This window comes from Phascolarctos cinereus, unplaced genomic scaffold, assembly GCF_003287225.1.
Source record: "Phascolarctos cinereus isolate Bilbo 61053 unplaced genomic scaffold, phaCin_HiC Scaffold_1;HRSCAF=81, whole genome shotgun sequence".
NCBI classification, from domain to species: domain Eukaryota; kingdom Metazoa; phylum Chordata; class Mammalia; order Diprotodontia; family Phascolarctidae; genus Phascolarctos; species Phascolarctos cinereus.
In genome coordinates this window covers 268055741-268079111 of record NW_027555514.1, presented here as the reverse complement: position 1 = coordinate 268079111, position 23371 = coordinate 268055741, and the positions used below count along the sequence as shown (strand labels likewise).

Genomic DNA, 23371 nt, shown 5'->3' with positions numbered 1-23371 from the left:
ACCTGGATGATCTTGGAAAAGCCATTTAACCTCTGTGGGTTTCAATTTCCTTGTGAATGAGGAGTTTGGACTGCATGGCCTCTAAGATCTATGATCTTCTGGTCAATCTTTATGGGTTTATGGATGAGACAAGTGAGGCTCAGAAACCTCAGGTGATTCATGCAAGGACACACAGCTAATTAGAATTATATTATATACCTATATAATATATATTATATATATTATATTTAGAGTTTCAAGACTAGAACTTATATTTCCTAATTCCCAGGACAGTGCTTTTTCCACCTCCACGTTTGATTTCTTTGTTCCCAACTAAGAAGTTTTTTGATGTATAAAGGGTAATTAGCAATTTTCTAATTTCCCTTTTTTTCTCCTATGAACGTTGGCCTCCATTAAATAGTGAGAGACAGGGAGAGGTCTGTTTTCTCAAGTAAGGCTGTTCTGTCTTTTCAAATAAATTATCTGCAGCTGGGTTCATTGGGTGTGGGTGGGGTGGGAACAAGTACTTAAGAGGCAAGTTATGAGACTCGAAATTTACAACCCAACAACGTGGGAGAAAAAAATGGAATCAGTCATCATGATTTGAACAGAGAGAAGCTGAAAATTATCTCAAGTTAAAAACTGAGCACAGAAAAGATTTAGCACAAAAATAATTTACGTCCAGTAAGCTTCACCAAGGCTTATGACCCAGAGGTAGGGGGAGCATCAGACCTGACAGACATCCGCAAACTGCCATAACCGAGTTCCCACAGTGCCCTCGCCTCGATCCTCAGATTTAGAAGATCCCTCAAGAGGGAGCAGAAGACTCAGACCAAGTACTTGGCTGAAAATTGGAAGATTTGTGTTTTATGTCAACTTTCTGCTTGGAGTCAGAATGAAAAGGGCCTGAACCCACCGGTACTATGGTTTCTCCATCTGGGTCAATTAAGAAGACAATAAAAATTCCCCCCCACCCCAGATGCCGCACTCAAATCAGCCCAACACTAACACGATAATTTGGAATGTTTGTGAGGTGGGGGGAGGGAAGGATTCCCCAAAAAAAGTCCTTTTGTTTAATGCAAATCTGTCGCCTTCTAAGAACTTGGGACTCAAATTAAGAGCAAATTAAGAGTTGTGTACTGTGTGTGCCAGCATTCGGGGCCTGCTCTATAGGGACTCTCCACTTGGGCTTTTGAGCACAGTTCTGGCACCTGGCCAGCCTTCACTGTTTGCCGCTGTTGCTCTGTGGGTGCCACTCTGTGTGGGAAAGGCTTCATTCTCTGCCTCAGAGAAAACCAAACAGAATTGAGAGGAAATATATGCCTTATTTTGCAGAAGAAGAAAGAAATAGAATCATGGCTCCTTCTTCTCCACTGTAACCTGATCTTATGTCAAACTTTAACTGGACTAGATCATTCCACCATATACCCACCAGCCAGAAAGCAAACAGCTTTTTAAAAAATATTTTTCTTTATTTTTTGGCAGCAAAGTGATTAAGTGACTTGCTCAGGGTCACACACCTATTAAGTGTCTGAGGCCACATTTGAACTCAGGTCCTCCTGACTTCAGACAGACTCGACTTCACCACCTATCTGCCTCAAGCAACTTTTGATGAAAGACACGGGAACTTGAGGGATTTGTGTATGTGTGTGTGATTGTCAGGGTTTTTTTTATCTGATGGGAATATACCTTTAAGTCTTAGACACACTGTTATTCTTCTAAAAATTAATGCAGAGTTAAGGGAGAAAAATCAATCTGACCGTGTCATTCACATCTAACTATTCCCAACTCAGTAATGTTTCACCCTTCTCTTCCTCCTCAGCAATCAGAAACAAATGCCATCTCCTTCAGTCACTTCCCTCCTAAGAGGAGACATTTAAAAACTCTCTAGATAAGAATAAAAGAACTCAGTTCATTGAAAATTATGGGGACAATTTTTCCTATAATTTAATTGCCCCCTAGTGCTTTGGCTTGTCTTATGGGTCCCTACTTAATGTTCTAGAGAGTGCAAATGAAATACCGGTCTGGCTAAAATACCATGCAAAAGAAAATGTCTATGAATGTAATGAAATACTACTACTCTGCAAGAAAAAGCAAATGTGAGGAATTCAGAGAAGCAGGCAAAGACATATCAACCAATGCAGCAGGAAAGGAGGAGACCAGGAAAACAGTTTAGACAAAGACTGCAGCAAAGAATGACCAAGAAAAAGAAAAAAATGCAATGAAACTGAATGCTATAGAATTATAAGACCATGCTTGTCCCCAGGGGAAAATGGAGAAAATGGAACTCTTCCTCCTCTTCAATGCAGAGGTGGGGGACCATGGGTATGGAATTTTACATACCATTGAGGTAGATGAAGGATGCTGGGGTTTTTTTCTTTTATAATCTCTCTTACAAGAAGATAGTTGGGTAGGGGAGGTGCTGCAGATGGATTCACAAAAACAAAAGATATAGCTGGGCAAGTTATTTTAATCTATCCGTGCTCTAGACTTGGGTAGCTAGGTAGCACAGTGCATAGAGTGCCAGGCCTGCAGTCAGAAAGACTCATCTTCCTGAGTTCAAATCCGGCGTCAGACACTTCCTAGCTGTGTGACTCTGGGCAAGTCACTCAACCCTGTTTGCCTCAGTTTCCTTATCTGTAAAATGGCCTGGGGAAGGAAATGGCAAAGCACTCCAGTATCTTTGCCAAGACAATCCCAAATGGGGTCACAGAGAGTTGGACATGACTGAAAACAACTGAAGAAACAAGCACCTCTAGACGTCTTTCTAAGGCTATAAATTGCAAGAGAAGGTACTGCCTTGCATCGGTAAAAGAAGTTTCTCCACCCAAGAGTACCTTACACCAATGAAATCATAAGCCCAGTCCTTATCACCCAGTCCCTTTCCCTATCACTGAAAATAAGAAATGTTTTTAAAGGAACTTGTCTATATAATTGCATTTAAATAGCACTTAACAGTGGCAAAGAATTGGAAATTGAGAGGATGCCCATCCATTGGGGAATGGCTGAGCAAGTTGTGGTATATGAATGGAATGGAATACTATTGTGCTATAAGAAATGATGAACAGGCTGACTTCAGAAAAACCTGGGAAGACTTATATGGTCTGATGCTGAGTGAAGTGAGCAGAACCAAGAGGACTTTGTACACAATAACAGCCACGTTATGCAATGACTAAGATTGTTAAACTGAACCCTTCTCAGCATTACGAGGATCTAAGACATCTCCAGAGGCCTCGGGATGGAAAATGCTGTCCATGTCCAAAGAAAGAACTATGGAAGTTGAATCGCTATCACTTATTTTTACCTTCTGTTGAGTTTTGTTTCATCTTTCTGATGGTTCCTCCTATTGGTTTTAATTTTTACTTACAACTTCACTAATGTGAAAATATGTTTCATGGGCATGTAAATGTAATTGTGCACCATCTTGAGGAGGGTGGGGGGGAGGAAGGGGGAGAAAAATTTTCAACTCAAAAGCATATGGAAGTGATTGTTGATAAATCAAAATAAATTAATTTTTTAAAAAAGAATTCTGAAGTCTTAAAAAAAATAGTACTTAACAGGCATTGTTGTTCCCTTTGAGCCTGTTCACAACCCTGGGAAATAGATGCTGTTATCACTCCCATTTTACAGATGATGAAACTGAGGCACAGAGAGGTCAAGTCATTTGCCCATGGTCACACAGCTAAGAGGCATTTGAGACAGGATTAGGAACCAAGTCTTCCTGATTTCACGTCCAGGGCTCTAACCACTGAGCAATTCTGCTTCTATATTGCCAGTGTGACTCTGTCCTAGGGAGGTAAAATCAATGCAAGAGGCACCAGCTTTGCCACTGTGGCAGCAGCATCCGGTGGGAAGGAGGAGGAGGATGACCTTGGAGGCTTCACCAGTAGCAACCACTTGTTTTTTTTAATTATTAAATAAAGTGTTCATTTATAAACGCATTTCATAAACTCACAAGATGCTTTTTTTGTCCTGTTTGCCCATCACTGAGAATGGATGGGAACCATAGAATGAGGCTGTGACCTTCTGTGGTACTTCTGAGATTCTTGGAAGAGGGTGTTACGTACTTGGAGGGCTCTGGCTTTCATTTGAGCTCATTTTGACAGGCATTATTTCTGTAGCGTGCTGGCTGCAGTGCCAGGATGAAAGACACCTTAATTTATTATTTTTAATATAGTTAATTCTTTAATTGTTCCCCCACCAATGCAGCTGTTCTATGCACAGAACACAAAGTGTTCATTGGTGCTGCTGGCAGCAGACAGATGTTTTTAAAGTATTTTTAGGTACCAACAGACAGGCTCCTCCCTCATGGCAAGCTGCCAAAGGTTTATTTCAGATTGTGCAATTAGAACGTAATCTGGGTACAGGAAGCAGAGGGACTTTTTTGAGAGATGACAAGGGTTAAGAATGCGAAGAAGCTATTCTAAGATAGCAGAGATGGATTTTATGTGAACTTGTGGGCTTTCAGATTTCACCACAACAAAAGAAGCATTTCCAGCCAGGGCCTGGGAACGTTTGCTGCAGAGTTAATGCTTTCCAGATGTTCCAGGCTTTGGGGAACTGCTATCTTGAGGAGTTCAAAATCAAACTAAAATATGCAATTCAGTTCAAAACATTTAAGTGTCAGGCATTGGAGATACAAAGACAAGAGAGAGAGAGAGAGAGAGAGAGTCCCTACCCTCAAAGAGCTTTCATTCTAATCATTTCCGTTTCATTCCTGTCATCCTTTTTTTGCCTGAAGTTGTATAGATAATATTCAAGAACTTTCAATGGCTCCCTATTGCCTCTATGGTAAAAATTACAAACTCCTCAGCATGGAGTTCCAAGCCCTGAATAATCTAAATCTTTCCAGATTTATTGCATATAAAGACACTCCACTCTCCAGTCAAATTGTCCCTTGAGCTTGTATTCCATCTCTAGGCTGTTTCTCATGCCTGGAATGCCTTTCCTCCCCACTGCCATGCCTCAGAATTTCTAGCTTCTTTTAAGATATACCAGCACCCATGGGTGATCCCTTTGTACTCTTTCTCTCCTTCTGAGGGGGGGGGCTGAGAAAGGGGGGGAGAGGTAGGTAGAGAAGATATAGATATACCATATGTATTATATATATATATATATATAATAATGATATAATAATATCTGTCACCTTATATATCATCTGCTATTTGCCAGGCACTGTGCTAATGAATCATATACAGATATGTACATACATACATAGGTATGCATATACATGTGTATGTATACACGTATATGTAATAATCTTATAATAGCTAGAATTTATATAGTATGGATTATTTGCCAGGCACTGGTGCTAATGAATTTATACACACACAGGTGTGCCCATATACAGCCATATATATGCATATATGTAGTAATATTATAATAATTCCTAGAATTTGTCTAGCACCTACTATGTGCTTGGCATTGTGGTAATTATTATCTTTATAATATATTGTTACTATATAGTAATATATGCACATAAAGAACATGTATTATATGCATAATGAGATTGATATTTACAAAATACTTTTGCAAACCTTAAAATTCTATTAAAATGCTATTATTATATTTATCTGTTTACAAGTTATATCTTCCCATTAGAAGGTAAGCCCACTTAGGCCAGGGACCATTTTTCATTTTGTCTTTGTATCCCTGTTCCTAACACAGTGATTTGCATATACTAGTTGCTTAATAAAAGATTAGTTTGGATATTGTAAAGTAATTTCAGCATACAAGGCTACTACTATGGCCCAATTCATTTAAGAGTCTTTTGTTCTCATGAATGAAAAAAAAAAAGGTTGGAAATATGTCTTTTGTTTTTCTTCCAGAACATCATTGCTGAGCACGAAATCCGGAACATCTCCTGTGCTGCTCAGGATCCCGAGGATCTCTCCACATTTGCGTATATCACAAAAGACTTGAAATCAAATCACCATTACTGCCACGTGTTCACAGCCTTTGACGTGGTGAGTCCTGGGGGTTTATTTCTATTTAATGTCAGTCTGAGTAACAGAGCTGCTTTGCCAGGTACTACACCCAAATGTTCTGCAGGTTGGGACTTTGGCAGGAGAAACTTTCCTCCTCAAATTACTGTAAATTTTTTGCAGGCATACACACAACACACACACACACACACACACACACACACACACACACACACACACACCCAGACTTGTGAGTTTCAAGGGTCCCGTGTTTCTTCTTTTATTGCCCAAACTTTTAGGCTTAACAAATCCATTTCTCTAATACCAAGGAGAGCTCCTTCCTCTAGTACCAAGGAGAGCTCCTTCCTCTTAGTATCTGTTTCCAAAGTCCAGAGGGACACAAATACCACTTTCATTGTCTCTTACAGTACTCATTATTTTGGGTTGTCTAATCCCAGCAAAACCAAATACTAGCAACAACAAAGTTGGGCTCTGTAAGGCATATCTTTGGCCCATATGCTCATTATGGAAGGGGTTCTATACTCAGAATGAAATCTATTGAAGGTTCCTAGCCTCACAGACCTCAGAGACCAATTAGTCCAACCCCCAAATTCACACAGTTTGGGCAGAACTGAGATTTGAACTCAGGTACCAAGACTCTGAGTTCAACCTTCTTTTCCACTGTACCATGGAAGATAAAGGATGGGGGAAATTCTTTTCTCGGTGAAGGAGAGAGGCACCCAGCACAGCACATAGACAGCTGGACCGGAATCAGGAGACCAGTTCTAACATGATCTCAGACACTTACTAGGTGTGTGACCCTGAGCAATTCACTTGACCTCTGCCTGCCTGGGTTTTCCCATCTGTAAAATGGGGGTGATTATGATAGCATTTACCTCCCAGAGTTGTTGTATTAAATGAGATGATATTGGTAGAGCATTTTCAGAGCATTATATAAATGCTTTATTCTTAAGGACCCTGAGCTGTTGAATTTTCCCAGACAGGACAGAGAAGGTATGTGTCCTCAGCCATCTCTCTTTCTCCATTTTTATTCTTTCAAGCCCTTGTACAACTCTGCTTTCCTTCAGCGTTGGTAATGGGGAATATTATATTCCTAAATTTATGTACTGCTTGTGGAATTCTCAAGTAGGCCTTTAAAAACTTGCTGCCCCCTCTCCATATGGGGCACAGCGATGCTATCAGGACATTCTCCCACCTCAAAAGAGTCTCCTACGCACATTCTACCGTCAGAGATTTATTGACAAACTAAAATGGAAATACTTGAGGATTAGGGAAGGGGCTGGCGGGGGGGAGGCATGGTATTGAGTGAGTGGTTAAGACATGTATGTATTTCTCTCTCACACACACACACACACACACACACACACACACACAGTCTCTCTCTCACACACACATTCTCTCACACACTCACACACATTCTCTCTCTCTCACACACACACTCCCTCTCTCTCTCTCTCACACACACACACACACTCTCTCACACACACACTCACACACACACACACTCTCTCTCTCACACACACACTCACACACACACACACTCTCTCACACACACACTCACACACACATTCTCTCACACACACACTCCCTCTCTCTCTCTCTCACACACACACACACACACACTCTCTCTCTCTCACACACACTCACACACAGATTCTCTCTCTCACACACACTCTCTCACACACTCACACACTCTCTCACACATACACTCAGAAGACACACTCACACACACTCACTCCCCTCAAGCTGTTTCTTCGTTTTTAAGAAGAAGAGGTCGGTTCAGTGATTGTTGCTGTCGCTTAGTCATTTTTCAGTCACGTCCAACTCTTCTGACCCCTTTTGGGGTTTTCTTGGCAAAGACACTGGAATGGTTTGCCATTTCCTTATCCAGTTCATATTACAGGCGAGGAAATTGAGGCAAGCAGTGTTAAGTGACTTGCCCAGAGTCACACAACTGGTAAGTGTCTCAGGTCAGATTTGAACTCAGGTCTTCCTTACTCCAGGCCCAGTGCTCTATCCACTGCACCACTTAGCCCCCTATATGCTGTGGAACTCTGGAAAAGCAAGTTACTTTAACCTCTCAGTAACCTGGGCAGCTCTCTAAATTGCAAAGCAGCTGTGGCTCTGCATTATAGAGAAATTTTCCTTCTTAGTTCCCTATACCAAGGAAATCAGATTTGTTAAAAGTATAATCCTGGGACAATTCACTCATCTCCTAAACCACAAAGAGGTTATAGGTCTTATAGGTTGAGGGACTGCCCACACCAGGAATTCCCTCAGAAGAGCTTTGCCCTATTAATGCATTAATTAAAGTAGCTCCATTCAATCCACAAAAGGATAAATTCTCTCCTCCCTCCCTCCTGTTCACAACCCCATTAAACCTGGCAAATTAAGCAATTAGTCAGATCTTGCCATTCCCTGAAATGCAGTTGTTTAATTTGCAGACAATGAAGTTTCAGTCTCTCCCTCTCCAGATGTATATGTGTGTGTGTGAGAGAGAGAGAGAGACAGTGTGTGTGTGTGTGTGTGTGTGTGTGTGTGTGTGTGTGTGTGTGTGTGTGTGCATGTCTCAAGATTTCCTCTCTTCTGACATCTCAGCTGGAAATTGGGCCTTTTTCTTTCCACCCCCTTTTGAGAAAAGCCAGTCCCAGGATGGTGGTTTCTCAGGAATCGGCTACAGATGGTCAAAAATTGGCCCACTGCCTTGCCCCACAGCACAGCCTCAGCTCCCTGTTGTGATGTTAACAAGAAAAAAGCATTTCACCCAGAAACCTTGCACGTCTCTCAGATGGTGACCTCGCTGTAATTACACCGAGATCTCCATTAAGAGGCACGTTGACATCAACTCTATTTAACTTCCTGACCAAACATAGCATTCCCTGTACTGAGGTCACAGGTTTTAGCTTCAAAACACAATCTTTTGCTTCAGTGTTTGTGCATTTCTTTTTCCTCACAGTGGATCTAATGGGAGAGCAAATTAGGCCATTAGGATTTCTTTATGCCATCAATTGGTTGAAAGGTGATCTTGGAATCTTCAACACCTGGGTTCAAATTCCACTCTTGACTTTCATGCTGGCTGTGTGACATCAATGCCCTAAGAAGATGCTGACCTGCACTGATAGAGGGGAATTCCCTACATCAGATCTATGAAATCACAGGGGTCCAGAGCTTTTTCCTGTGTTATGGACCCCTTTGGAATCTGGTGAAGCCAGAAGAGTCCCTCTTCTCATAATAGTATTTTTAAATATATGAAAGAAAATACATAGGATTGCAAAGGAAACCAGTTATAATTAAAATAGTTATCAAAATGTTGTTCATCCTTCATTTCAAGAGTGATGTCTTGAGTTGCTCATGAATTGGATTTAAGTGAGACAGAGACATCAGCCTCACTCTCCTCCAGAGTCATCAAAATCCAGGGGCAAGACAAAAGTCAAGACACTGGTGATGGCCCCAGTTATCAAAATATTCTTTATAACTACAAGCCTACAGACCCCCTGAAATCTATCCATCAGAGGGATCTGTGGACCCTGGGCTAAGAACCCCCCACTTAACAAACGGAACACTAGCCTTAGAGTTAGGAAGAGGCGGATTAAAGGTTTGCTTCTCACACTGGTAGTATGACCCTGGGCAAATCACTTAACCTCGGTGCTCTCAACACTAAGATTCTAAATTGCAGGAAGGCACTGATTGGCACTAGGAGAGGGAATTTCTTGACCGGCAATTCCCTGCACCAATTAAATCACAAGTCACTGTAAGTTATGGAGGAGGACAAGGAGGAGAAACTTACCTAACTTGTATAACAATGCCTCCTTGACGGAACTGGAAGAATCAGACGAGATTGTGTGTATAAAATCCTTTGTAAGCCTTGAAGCCCATGTAAATGTGCCAGTTTTTGAGGATTATTGGAATTTTAAAAAATGTTAAAAATTATTTTATATGTAATTAAGAAAAATTAATTTTTTAAATTAAAAAAAGGATTAATGGAGGTAACTAAGTGTTACAGTGGACTTGGAGTCAAGAAGACCTGAATTCAAATCCCAACTCACGAACTTACTACTTATATAACCCCAGGCAAGTCACTTAACCTCTCTCAACCTCAATTTCCTCATGTATAAAATTGGGATAATAATGGCATTTACTTCCCAAGATGGTTGTGAAGATCGAAGGAGACAGCCATTGTAAAGTGCTTTGCAAAGCTTCAAGCACTAAATAAATACTACCTAATATTAGTGGAAAGGTCTAGGCTCATGACACTTGGGCTGGTGGCTTAAATTTTCTAGACTTCAGTTTCCTGTTCTGTAAAATGGGGATACAAATACTTGTGTCACCTACCCCTTGGGAAAGTGCTTCCTGAATCTTAAAGCTCATCCATGTGAATTGTATTAAGGTAGGAAATTGGCCTGAATGTTCTAGATGCTCCAAAAATTTAGCCTTGCTTTTTCTCCCCCACTCCCCTCCACCCTGCTGAAATCCACCATTTCAGTAATCCTCGGGGAAACCATACTTTGCCTCATGCCCGAAATACCCACAAAGGTGACCAGCTTAGACCTGGGCCTTTGAGCAGTCTTTAAAGATGAGACAGGCTTTGCATACCCTCCAAAAAAATTTTTTTAAATCACCATTTCTCCTCTTTGACCAGAGACTTTCTATCTTTATGTAGGGCAGCTGTATATTCAGTCCAAGTTTTAAAGCCTTAAAACCTTTTTAAATAAACATCTGTAGAAATCTTTTACATGGCTCCTGATGGGGAATCACGAAGAAATTCACAGCATAATGGCCAGGCCACATCCTTAAATCAGAGCAGGATTATTATAAAAGAAAATGTGGTTCATTAGAGAGGCTGCTCACTGCCTGGCAGAGTCCCTGGAGATTTTGTAGGTCACTCTTCTGATATCTCATTACCACCAAGGCCAACTGATAGGTCCATTATGTGCATACATGAATATACCACCCCTAATCATCAAAACTGGAGTGTATGTAACACTCTAAAGGTTGCAATGTGCTCTATCTACATTATTTCCTTATTTCTAAGGCTAGGGGTAGAGATCACACCCGGGATTTCCTTGGTACAAGGAAGTCCCAGGTAAGAAAACTCCCACTACCTATCAAGATAAGCCCCCTTTTTTTTTTTTTTTACTACTTGAAACCTTACAGTGGAGGAACAAAGAGGGAAGTGGAAGGAAAGTGAACAAGCTTATTAAGCTCCTACTATGTTCCAGGCACTATGCTAAGCATTTTACAATTATCTCATTTGATCCTCACAACAACCCTGAGAGATAGGTGCTAATAGTATGCCCATTTTACAGTTAAGGAAACTAAGGTGGACAAATATTAAGGGACTTGCCCAGGGTCATATAGCCAGTCAGAGAAGGGCATTTGAACCCAGGTCTTCCTGTCTAATATATCACACTGTATAAATACATATGTTTAAAATGCCCTGGTCATTTGTGTGTATACACATGCATATTTGTATCTATATCTCTTTATTAACATGAGGTAATACAGCAGTCTAGCCTTGTAATTAGAAATACTCCAAGTGCTATCAATCAGCAAATATTTATCAAACACCTGTTATGTTCCAGACATCATGCTGGAAATGCAAAGACAAAGAATAAAATAAACCCTGCTCACAAGAAGCTTACATTCTAATGAGAGAGGGAGAGACAGAGAGAGATGGATAGGCAGAGGGAGATGAGGGAAGGGAGAGGAAGGGGAGAAAGAGTAGGAGGAGGAAGGAGAGGGAGGGCAAAGAAGAGAGTGGGCAAAGGTAGGATAGAGATGTGTGTATGTATATCTTAACTATACATACACAACACACACACAGACGTACGTGTGTGTGTGTGTGTTTGTGTGTGTATACAGAAGAAATTTAAAGAGAATAAATACAAAGGAGTTAAATACAAGATGGACAGCTAGGTGGAACCATAGTGCACAAAGTGCTAGCCCTGGAGTCCAGAGGACCTGAGTTCAAATCCAGCCTCAGATACTCACTAGCTGTGTGACCCTGAGCAAGCCACTTAACCCTGTTGCCTCAATTTCCTTATCTGTAAAATGAGACAGAGAAGGAAATGGCAAACCACTCCAGAGTCTTTGCCTAGAAAACCCCAAACAGGATCACGAAGAGTAAGACATGACTGAAAAGACTGAACAACAAAATAAAAGTAGTTTGGGAGGAAAGGGCACGAGCAGTTTGGGGATCAGGAAAGGCTTCATGTGGAAGTTAGCATTCGACCCCAATCTTGAAGGAAGAGAGGGGCTTAATGAGGTAGAAATAAGGAGGGAGGGCCTAGCAAACATGCCAGTGCAAATGTAAGAAGGCAGGAGATTGAGTATTCTGTGTGAGGAGCAGAGAGAGAAGGTCAGTCCTGTTTCTGACATGGGATAGCCCTATAGGTCTGGCTAGGTTACCGAAAGGCTCAGGGCCCCAGGCGGTTCTCTAAGGCTTTCTATCTCCAGCACCTAGCTCAGTGCCTGGCACATAGGAGGCACTTAACCCTTGCTTGACTGACCCCAACACATTGTTAACTCTTCCACTAAAGTCCATATAGTATATAGGTTCTCCTATAAGCAGAGATGACCCTGGACTCTTCAAGCTTTTGAAGGCCCCACCAAGATGGAAAGGCTTCAAGTTTATGAGAGCCTATATATCTGTCAGCCAGCCTAGCTAAATTCAGAGATGCATAGTAATAATCGCACATTTACATGCAGCTTTAATTGCAAAGCAGTTTGTATATATTATTTCATTTATACTCACAACATGAGAGGGAGGTGATAGAAAAGGCACTGAACTTGGAGTGTCAAACTAAAAGGCATGACATTGTCCACTTCCTCCCTATAAGACCCTGGGCAAATCTCTTTACCTTTCTAGACCTCAGTTTCCTCATTTGTAAAATGAAAGAGTTACACTAAATCACTTCTAAGGTCCTTCCCAGACCTACATCTTTGGGTCTGTGAAATAACCCTGTGAGGTCAGTACAATTATATTTCTATAGATGAGTGAATTGAAGTTCAGAGAAATGACTCATCCAGGGTCACACACAGCTAGTGAGCATCAGAGATAGCATTCAAGCCCAGGTCTTCCCAGCTCTATCCACAACATTGTGCTGCCTGGTTTAATTAAAGCCTGAAGCTTGGCCACCAAGTGATGTGATTGTTTGTATACATCACACAAAAACCACCTGATGAGAAGTGGAGAAGCTATTCTCTGCATCCCTAGAAGAAGTAGCCAGAAGGAGGAAACTATGACCTGCCTAAAGTATACGCCAATAAGTCAATTCTTTTTTTTTTTTGGCAAGGCAATCGGGGGTTAAGTGACTTACCCAGGGTCACACATTCAATAAATGTCAAGAGTCTGAGGCCAGATTTGAACTCGGGTCCTCCTGACTGCAGGGCTGGTGCTCTATCCACTGTACCACCTAGCTACCCCAAGTCAATTCTTTTTGATAATTCTTGAGCTGATTTCCCATAAATAAAACTATGCTCATTGGATGAGAAATAATTCCAATGCATCCTATTATGGGAATATCTGGTTTTCTCAAGCTGTAGAGAGAGCTACATTCAGGGGAGCTGAAGCATAAAAAAAAGATTATTTTCCCCTTAAAAAAAAACATTGAAGAGCCATGACTTTGCAGCAAGACACTTGTTAATTCTCACTTTGCTAATCCTCAGAATACACGTTGCCCTCACTGTCTTTGATATTTTTAATAAAGCTTGTCTTTCCGTTCCCTTGCAATGGAAAAATTTCACAGCCAGCAGGACAAGGTGCGCCAGGAGGTTCCACTTTGTTTGAGGAACTGTCATGATTGTGGATGGCTGTGCATGAAGGACATAGTTCCCCATCTCCCTCCTCCATCCATTCTCAGTGGGATCTTGTATATAAAAGGGACTCCATTTAGTGAAACACAAATGTTAACAAAAAAGCAGTCCTGGCAATGTCTAGAGAGTCAGGCTTGGATTGAGGAAGACATGAGGTGGCATCCCACATCTGACATGGAACATGGGCAGAGTCACTTCACTTCTCAGCGTTCTGGGCAGCTCTTGGAGACTAGAAGCTGGGGGGCAAGTGCCAACCTGAACTGGTAGGAATTTTCTCACTAAGAGTCCTCTACCATCAATGAAACCAAAAAGTCCTGTGCTTAGCACCATGCCTGGCACATAGCAGACACTTAACATTTAAATGAATGAAAAGAATGTCAGTTTTTACAGAAAAGGTCCTGACCAGAACAAAGACCCTGATTTCTCTCAAGGAGGGAATTGCTTAGAGCTGCCTATGCTTCAGACAGGCAGGATTTTTACCATCCTCTCTTGCTAAAAGCATTCCTGTCCCCTATCTGCCTTGCAAGGGAATGGAAAGACAAGCTAGATTAAAAATATCATAGGTTCCTAGGTTTAGAGTTGGAAGAGATCTCTGAGGCCATCAAATACAACTCTGTTATGTTACCTATGGTGAAACTGAGGTTAAGAAAAGGGAAATTACTTGCCCATGGTCACGTAGTTAGCAAGAATCAGAGACAGGATTAGAACCCAGGTTTTTCTCATTCTGTGTACTGTACCAGGCTGCCCCTTATAGATCCATGTATTTCCTGGACCCATAGAAGCATCAAAATATTAAGAAAAACATAGAAGCATCAAAATATTAAGAAAAATATCTATTCCTCAAAATATTAAGAAAAATATCTATTCCTTAAAATATGGCATGGCCTAAAAGTCTTAGTGCAATTTTACATATTCTGGCATATTCTCCCATAAGTGGACAATCTTAGAAATAGAAGCGCTTCACGTTGATTAGATCTCATGCCTTAAATTGGGTGAGTCCCTAAAACTTTATCTGCCTCCCTTTCTTCATCTATAAAGTTGAATTAAAATATCTAGCTTCTGGACAGGTCTCTTAGTCTGTGCCTCAGTTTCCTCATCTGTAAAATGAGGGGACTCAACTCTGTAGCTTCTAAGGGCCCTTTGAGGTTGAAACTGAGGCTCCTATGAATCTAGCCTCAGACATTTAATGGCTGTGTGACCCACTTAAAAATGCCACCTCCCTTGGACTCACTTTCTTCCTCCGTAAAATAAAGGATTGGATTAGGTGGTCTCTAGAGTCCCTTAAGGCTATGATGCTATTTTTTTTAGTGATTTGGTAAGGGCATAATATGGATCCAAGGGAGATAAAGGAACTAGTTCTTGCCCTCAAGGAACTTACAATCTAATAACAAAGCCCAGACATATACACAAATAAGCTTAGTATACGACAGGATTTGGTAGGGGCAAAGGAAAGATTGGAACAAAAATACTTTAAGAAAAATTGAAAAGGGAGAGATCACCATCATCAGAGCACTGAGGAGATAGAAAAGGTGGCACCCAAGCTTGGCCCTAAAATCAGGTGAGGATTTCAACAAGTATCCCCGGAACTTAGCGTGATGCTTACTAATTGCTTGTTGACTGAGTGAGTGGAAGGAGGACAAGCCAGGATTGGAGGATGGCCTGTCAAAATCCATGGAGATGAGAAAGGGTAACAAGAAGTCGGGAACTGCTAGGATTCCAATTTGGCTGAAATGTAAAGAAAGCATAAGCCAGAAAGCAGTGTGAAAAAGGTCAGGAAGGTAGGCTGGAACCAGATTGTAGGCAGCCAGTCCCAGTCAGGGAAGGAATTCATTTAATTCTGTAGGCACTAGAGAGCCACTGAATTGGAAAGGCTGTGTTCTGCCTTGTGCTTTCGGAAGATTGTTGTGTCTGCTGTTAATGTGTAGAGAATAGATTGGTGGTGGAGAAAGAATGGAAACAAGGAGACCAGTTGAAAGTCTATTACTTGAGAAGTAATGAAACAATGAATCAGTGAATTCAAGATGATCTCTGCTCAAAGTTATAATCACCAGATTATCTTCCCTCTCTTCACATCTCTTTGGAGTCAGATCGAGATGATACAAATGCTTTTGAGACAGGTTTTTTGGGGGGAGGGGCAAGGTAAAAGTCATTATTTTAAGTTTCAGTGTCATAATATGAAGAAATACTATTTCTCTGGTATACAGTAATATTTATATAGCACTTAAAGGGTGACCAAGCGCTTTCCAATTCAGTTCTGTGTTATGGGTGATATTATTTTTTTATGGGTGATATTATTCTGCCCATTTTACAGATAAGAAAACTGAGGGTCAGAGAAGCAGAGAGGCTTCTCCATGGTCACACAGCTAGTAAGTGTCTGAGGAGGGAATTATATGCCAAGATCTTCCTAATTCTCAGGGTGGCACTCCATCCAGTATGCCAGAGATCTCTAATCTCTAAGAGAAACCTAGGTTCAAGATACAAATAGCATAACCCACAAATTTGTGAAGGTCATTTCTGCCCTCTCGCTTTTGGATGGAAAGAGAAGATCATAAATGCAAGGTGATGTCAAGATCTGGGCAGAAGAAAGAGCAGAATGAAGAGCCACAGGAAGACGTTGCCATGAGACAAATTTAGATTTGCTAGAAAAGAAGAGCTAACAACTACAGCCTTCCAGAGGTGAAAGGGGCTGCTCCTCTCCTGGAGAACCTCAAGTGGAGGTTCGATGGCCATTTGTTTGTTACGCCATGGAGGGGACTCGTGTGTGTGTGTGTGTGTGTGTGTGTGTGTGTGTGTGTGTGTGTGTGTGTCGGACTCAATGGCCACTAAAGTCCTTTCCAACTCCAAAATTCTGGCATTCAATTACATGGATGATTGGGGAGAGATCCATGTCGCCAGAGCAAGGAATAACAGATGGACTGACCAAGTATTGCACCGAAACTCTTGGAAAATTATCAGACTTAATGTGGTACAGTGGGGAGAGCACTGGCTCTGGAGTTACAGGACCTGAATTCACATCCTGCCTGTGTGATCTGAGGCAGATCACTTAACCATCCCCCGGGCCTCAGTTTTCTCATCTAAAAAATGAGATGGTTGGACTAGAGGGCCTCTGGAATCCCTTCCAACTCCAAGTCTGTGATACAGAGGAAAACATCCAGCATGTTGTAGAAAAGACATTATGGAAGTCAAAGGCAGCTAGGTAGTGCAGTGGATAGAGCTCTGGGACTGGAATCAGGAAGACCCGAGTTTAAATATGGCCTCAGACATTAGCAGTCTCACTCTGGACAAGCCACTTAACCCTGTTTGTCTCAGTTTCCTCATCTGTAAAATGAGCAAGAGAAGTGGCAAAGCACTCCAGTGTCTTTGCCAAGAAAACCCCAAATGGGGTCACAGAGAGTCAGACACAACTGAAATGGCTGAATGACAAATGGAAGAGTTAAGGGGGAAAAAATAGGGACGAGTCTTACCCAAGATCAAAAGCATACAGGGAATGGTCACAGCCACAATAAGATCATGGATCCATCCACCTACCACAGTCAAAACTTCCCACCTATGTCCTGGGATGTGGGCATACTGATATGAAGACACATTCAGCCCCATCTTCTACACCGAACGTAACTATAATCTGATAGGTTTAGAGTTCAGATCTGTGATTTCACTAGCATAGGGAACTCCCAAGTGAGGAATCCCCTTCTACCAATGTAGGTTGGCACCTTACCAGCAATTTTTGGTCTTCAAGAGTCGCCTAACAGAGTACTGAGAGGGTAAGTCACTTGCCCAGAGTCAGACAGACAGTCTGTGTCAGAGGAGGGATTCAAACCCAGGTCTTCCTGGCTCCAAAGCTAGCTCTCTCCACTAGGCCATGGAGCCTTTCTATAATATAATCATCATTTATATTGAGAAGGATAGATGATCTTGAGGTGCTACAGCGCTTTCCGTGCCCATAGAAATCTTTTTCTTTTTTCAATGAATCTTACTGTCTGTCCTAAGACAGGGAATTATTTTTCCTTTTTTTTCTTTACAAGTCAGTCATTTCTCCATCAATCCTCCTTCCTTCTACCCCATAACAAGTAGCCAGTCATTCAACAACTTTTATTGAGTCCTTTCTACATACCCAGGCCTTGTGTTAAGTACTGGAGATACAAGCACAAAAGTGAAACAGTCCTTGCCCTCAAGTAGCTTACATTCTAGCAAAACAGACAACATATTCCAAATGAATACACGATGGCCCTAGGAGGGAGGGCGCTTGCTATGTGACAAAGAAAAACAGACATTTTAGAAAGATTTCCAACAATGAAGGCAAAAATGAAGAAGGGTTGCCCCTTGAGCCTCCAGTTATCCAGACTTTTATTAACACCTCCCTTTCCTTTTCTTAGGCATTCAATCCAAAAGCACTTGTTAAGTGACTACTGTGTGCCAGGCAGTGTACAGGGACCTGGAAAGGCAAAGACATGTATGTGTGTGTGTGTATATATATATATATATATATATATATGCATATATACACAGTGCTTGGCACACAGTAGGTACTTAATAAACACTGGTCAATTATATGTATATATACATGTATCTATAGAATATATTTCTACTTAATCAGAGTTTTACTGCAGATTCCACTAGGATTTCATCTTTTCTTATATATTTTTTCTGAGCATCTTGAAATGCATCAGCTTCTCCCCCCTGCATAGGCTCTCCATCCCCAAGATCTCTGACCAGTAATAGCATTCCTTGCGGGGTACAGTCCAGAGCATTTTCCCCCATTCACCCTGCCTGGCCCACTCCTTTCATGAGTTGCCTGTAGCCCTGCCATCCTGAGCTGTGGCCTTGTCAATTTTCATAAAAGTAGCTTGGTTGAGGTAGGAGAGCACAGTGCCAGGGAAATTAGAGAAAACAGTGTTGGGTGATTCAGCAGGCTATGTTTTGCCCTCTTTTCAGAGTCTTGTACTAAGCCAATTGATGACAGTCTTTTTGGTATGAAGCCCAAAGTGATAAACCTTAGCAGGCATGAGAAAAAAAAAAATCTGCAAATTCTTTCCAATGCCAAGTAGTCACCAGGCACTCTATGCCCTAGAAGGTCTTGCACCAGTTCAAGCTCATCAGTTAGCATACAGGCCCTGGCCATCTCTATAGGAACCATAATAGAATTTGCTAAAATTTCTGCACGTCCAGAAACGTCAGGCAGTGTTTTACATTTTATAATCTTGACCTCTCAAGGTTAGTTTCTCACTAGTACCTTGGAGACTGACATGTAGAACCAGGGCAATATCGATGAATTCTGTGACCCTGCTGGGCACGGTCGCAGAGTTATTTTACCCTGGGATGTGGGTGAGGAGAATAGAGGTGATCAGAAGAAAACTCTCCCCTCAGAAATAATAATGATCATAATTCACATACCTTTTACCCTGTAAAGTCCTGGAAGCTAATGAAATCTCTAGATCATAGATTTTGAGCTGGAAAGGCCTTCAGAGGTCATTTAGTCCAACCTCTTCATCTTACAAATAGGGAAACTGAGGCCCAAGGAGTCCAAGTGATTCGCATAAGGTCCCAAAGCTAATATGTGATCAAGGCAACCACAGACCCCTCTCCCCCGCCCGGCTCCAAACTGAGCACTTTCCACTGTTAGGTTCCACCATCACTTGGCCTAATCATAAGCCTGACCTTCAGTCTTTGTGAGAAACTTAGAGGCTCCATAGTAGTCATTTCAGGCTTGTCAACTCCGTTTCATCTCTAGGCTTCTGGAGAAATATAGCCGTGTATCATCTTCCTAATTCTTAGTTAAGGTTCTCTTCCTAAAGCCTGACGGTTTGCTGGGCTTCTCTAATGGTTCATGTTTAAATCCTTAAATGTAGGTCACACTTCACATGCTTCCTACAGCGTTTGCCTGGAGGCTGCCCTTTAGCTGTCTAGAGCATTAGCCGGTCCTGGGCATGATGCCTGGGGAAAGTGCAAAGTAGGCACCCCCTCCCTCTGTCCTCCAAGTGAGGTCACACTGAGGAGATTGACGTGCTGAGGCTAGCCAAAACAACAGCTAACGGAAGCTGTTATCCCAACCAAGATGGTAACAAAACAATGGAAGTCCTCTTCAAGTATAAAACATTTTGCTCAATGTGATTTTGATTCAAGAATTGCCATTCAAGTCATACCAGGTCTTGCTTTTGCAATTAAATGGCTGTCTCAAGAACTGTCAATGAGGAAACAGAGGACTGGAATAGGAGGAGGTCCCATGGAGAACAATCACACCCGAGTGGCCTGGTGTTGGATGGGAGGAGAAGTGGGTTCAAATTCCATGCTTGAAGCCAAGGAGAAAATCTCATGGGATATAAGGAAGTTTAATTCCATTCAACAAAGTTACTGCGTGCTAGTTCTGTGATAGGTGCTAAAACTGTGAAGATTAAATCAGGCACCATTCCTGCCCTTATGGGGCTTACAGTTTAATGGGTGAAATATACACAAATAACTGTAGTACAAGCTAGACAGTAAGTTACCTAAGTCAATGAGGTAACCTGAGAGGCAGCGTTGCATAAGAGATTTGGAATCAGGGGACCCAGGTTCAAATTCTGCCTCCATTACTTATCACCTGTGTGGCAGTGAAGCTTAGTGGATAGAGCACTGGACTTGGAATCAGAAAATGTTGGAGCCAAGTCTCCCTGGGTCCGAGTCCAGGGCGATGTTGTTTCTGAATTAACCAGGATCCTGCTAACCCAAGCGCTGTCTGATGGCCACAGGCACCCAGCATCGGAGCCGCTAAATACTGTTAAACCCTGAACATAATTGTGCTTGGGGATTAAACTCTGGAACCAGCCAATCTCTCTCAGCATCTCCCAGCTGAATCCTTTACTCAGCTGGCTGCCTCTGATGGTAGCTTCACGACCCTGGGCACTGCTTAAAAGCTAATGCCTGAACTGTTAACCTGTTTCCCTTCAGCTGCAGTCCCTTCTGTGGTTCCCATATGAAGAGGAAATCATTTGAAACAAGCCAGTAGTCCAAATAATGATTGTCATTGACTTCCACCTTGAAGACGCTAGAGCTTTTTTGGGGAGATGGAGGGGTGGAAGGGGCTGGTTTTTCTGTGCTTATGTGTAGGCTGATGACAAAATCACTTACCCACTCTGGGACTCAGTTTCCCTATCTGAAAAAATGAAGAGGTTGGACGAAATGACCTCCAAGGTCCAAATCTACGATCTAGAGATTTCATTCACTTCCAGGACTGTTACAGGGGAAATTTTACAGAGTTGAAGATATACAAATTATCATCATTATTATTTCTGAGAGGAGATTTTTTTCTCCTAAACACCCACATAAATCCCGAGTGTGTCAGACAAAAGGAGACATCATGGTCCTTAGACTCAGACTCTCAGTTTCAGCTGAGACCTTCAGAGATCCTCCAGTCCAGCCTCCTGCCCAGCACACCATAGAATCATGCCTACAGGCCCAAGATATTTGGTCAGCCAGCCTCTTCTTCAAGGCATTTAATGAAATCAAGAGTCCTCTCACTTTTTTTAGGTCACCTGTTAGATTCCAAAACCTCCTTAGAGATCCCAAGGAGGCTGGCTGTTGCCGAGGGTGGGGCTGATGCTGATGGGGCTCTACAGGGCAGAGGTGGTCAGCTACCGCTTGCCATCCTACTCCACTATCATTTGGAGACTTGTATCACTAACACACCAGTCTAACTCATCTATGGAGGCCAATGCTGTTTCGGTGTTTACTGGGTCTGAGGGTAGAAAGGTGGGAGGGGATGCTTAGCAGGCTCTGTAGGTTTCCTTATCACCCCAAAACATGCACATAGCCTCAGAGGACAATCTTTCCTAAGAAAAAGGGGGGGGGGAATGCCACAGTTCAGACTGCTGCTTCTTTTGTCAAATCAGCATCCATCCTGATAACATCTGTTTCACTTGTTCCCAGGATCCTATCTTACATCAAAGTGAAGTCCGTAAAAGCCATGCCAAAGCAATGTCTTGCTTTGAAATCCATTCTGGTTCAGAGAAGCAGTTTCGGATTGTGGACTGGACTCAGAGTCTGGAAGACCCGAGTTCTAATCCTGTCTCAAATATTTAAGAGCTATGTGACCCTGACCAAGTGACATACCCCTCTAGGCATCAGTTTCCTTGTCTGTAAAATGAGGGGGCCTCAGTGGCCTCCAAAAGCTCTTCTGCCTTTAGTCTAAGATCTTAAAATCAAAGATTTAAAACTCCTTTCTGTGATCCTATAATTAGATGGCCTCTAAATATATGTCCCATCAGGACCATATAAAATAAGCCCATTTTTACAGATGACTAAACTGAGGCCCAGGAAGGGATTTCCCCAAGGTCACACAGATAGCAAGCCCTGGACCCAGAGCCTCTGTACCCAGACCCCACTTCACCCTTCTTCCCTCCTTAGCCTCATTCTTCCTTACTAAAATCTGAACCCATTTTCCATGGGTCAGTTTCATTAAGGCATCTTTACAGTTTTCTCCAATGCTTCCATTTCAGAAAGGAAATAGTTTACACTGTTCCATCCCTACTTGTCTCTCCAGGAGGGTGAAAACTGAAATGAAATGTGGTATAGGGGCCAGAGCATTGGACTCAGAGGGAGAGAGAGGGAGGGAGGGAGGGAGGGAGGGAGGGAGGGAGGGAGGAGGGAGAGAGAGAGAGAGAGAGAGAGAGAGAGAGAGAGAGAGAGAGAGAGAGAGAGAGAGAGAGAGAGAGAGAGAGAGAGAGAGAGAGAGATTGATTGATTTCAGGAGGGAGCAAGAAAGGTTTCCCTTAGAAAATGGCATATAAACTGCACCTGTGAGGAAGCTGGCACTTCTGAGAAAAAGGAGGACATTCCAGGCGAAAGGAACAGCCCACAGAGGCACAGATGGGAGATCGTCTCGCACAGGAGGGAGTAATGGAAAATTAACCTGGCAAAGTAGGCTTCAGGACTTTGCCTATAAGTGACAGGAAGCTATTGGATTCCCTGAACCTCTAAGCTTATATCTCTTCCTTTTGAAGACTGGAGCAGTAACATTTGCCCTCTCTACCTCACAAGTTTGTTGTGGGGAAAGTTCTTTGTAACCCAGTGAATAAGTGCTCCTCGGAGAGTTTGGTGGGGAAGTATCCTTTCTGAGTTCTACAAGAGAATGTCCATTTGAATTTCATCCAGGACAGCCCATCGGCAAAGCCTTGCTCCAGAACTCCATTTGGCATTAAGCACAGTGGCATAGTGGTTGGAGAGCTGACCCTGGAGCCAGGAAGACAAGGGTTCAAGCCCCAATTCTGACACATACTGTGTGATTCTGGACTTGTCACTTAAACTCTCGGATAGACAACTTTCTAAGTCTATAAAGTTGCAAAGAAGAGGCCAACCTGCTTTGGTAGAGAGAGTTTCCTCACCCTTGAGTTCCCCATATTAATGAAATCATAGGTCCAGACCCCTTCCCTTTGCCCCACTTCTTCGCAAAGGTGGGACACTATGGGTGCGGAACAGTGCATACACATTAGTGTCAGGCTCTGTGGATGTGCTTGTATGCAGAACAACTTCCTTCTCTTCCTTTTTTCATTGTTATAAGAGATGATTGCTTAAGGGGGAGCAGAAAGGATGTACATTTGGAAATGAAGGTACTAGGGAGGCAGCCTTGTACGGTGAAAAGAGCAGAGGCTTTTGAGAGCAAA

General features: G+C 42.3%; 1 protein-coding gene across 8 annotated transcripts in view; it reads left to right on the top strand.

The window, feature by feature from the left end:
• ANKS1B (ankyrin repeat and sterile alpha motif domain containing 1B) overlaps nucleotides 1-23371 on the top strand; it is a 569458-nt gene that overhangs the window by 535497 nt on the left and 10590 nt on the right. For all 8 annotated transcript variants that reach the window (XM_078146721.1, XM_078146726.1, XM_078146717.1 and 5 more), the window contains one exon: nucleotides 5808-5945. In XM_078146721.1, coding sequence (XP_078002847.1) covers nucleotides 5808-5945 — 138 coding nt within the window. The remainder of the gene's footprint in view (nucleotides 1-5807; nucleotides 5946-23371) is intronic.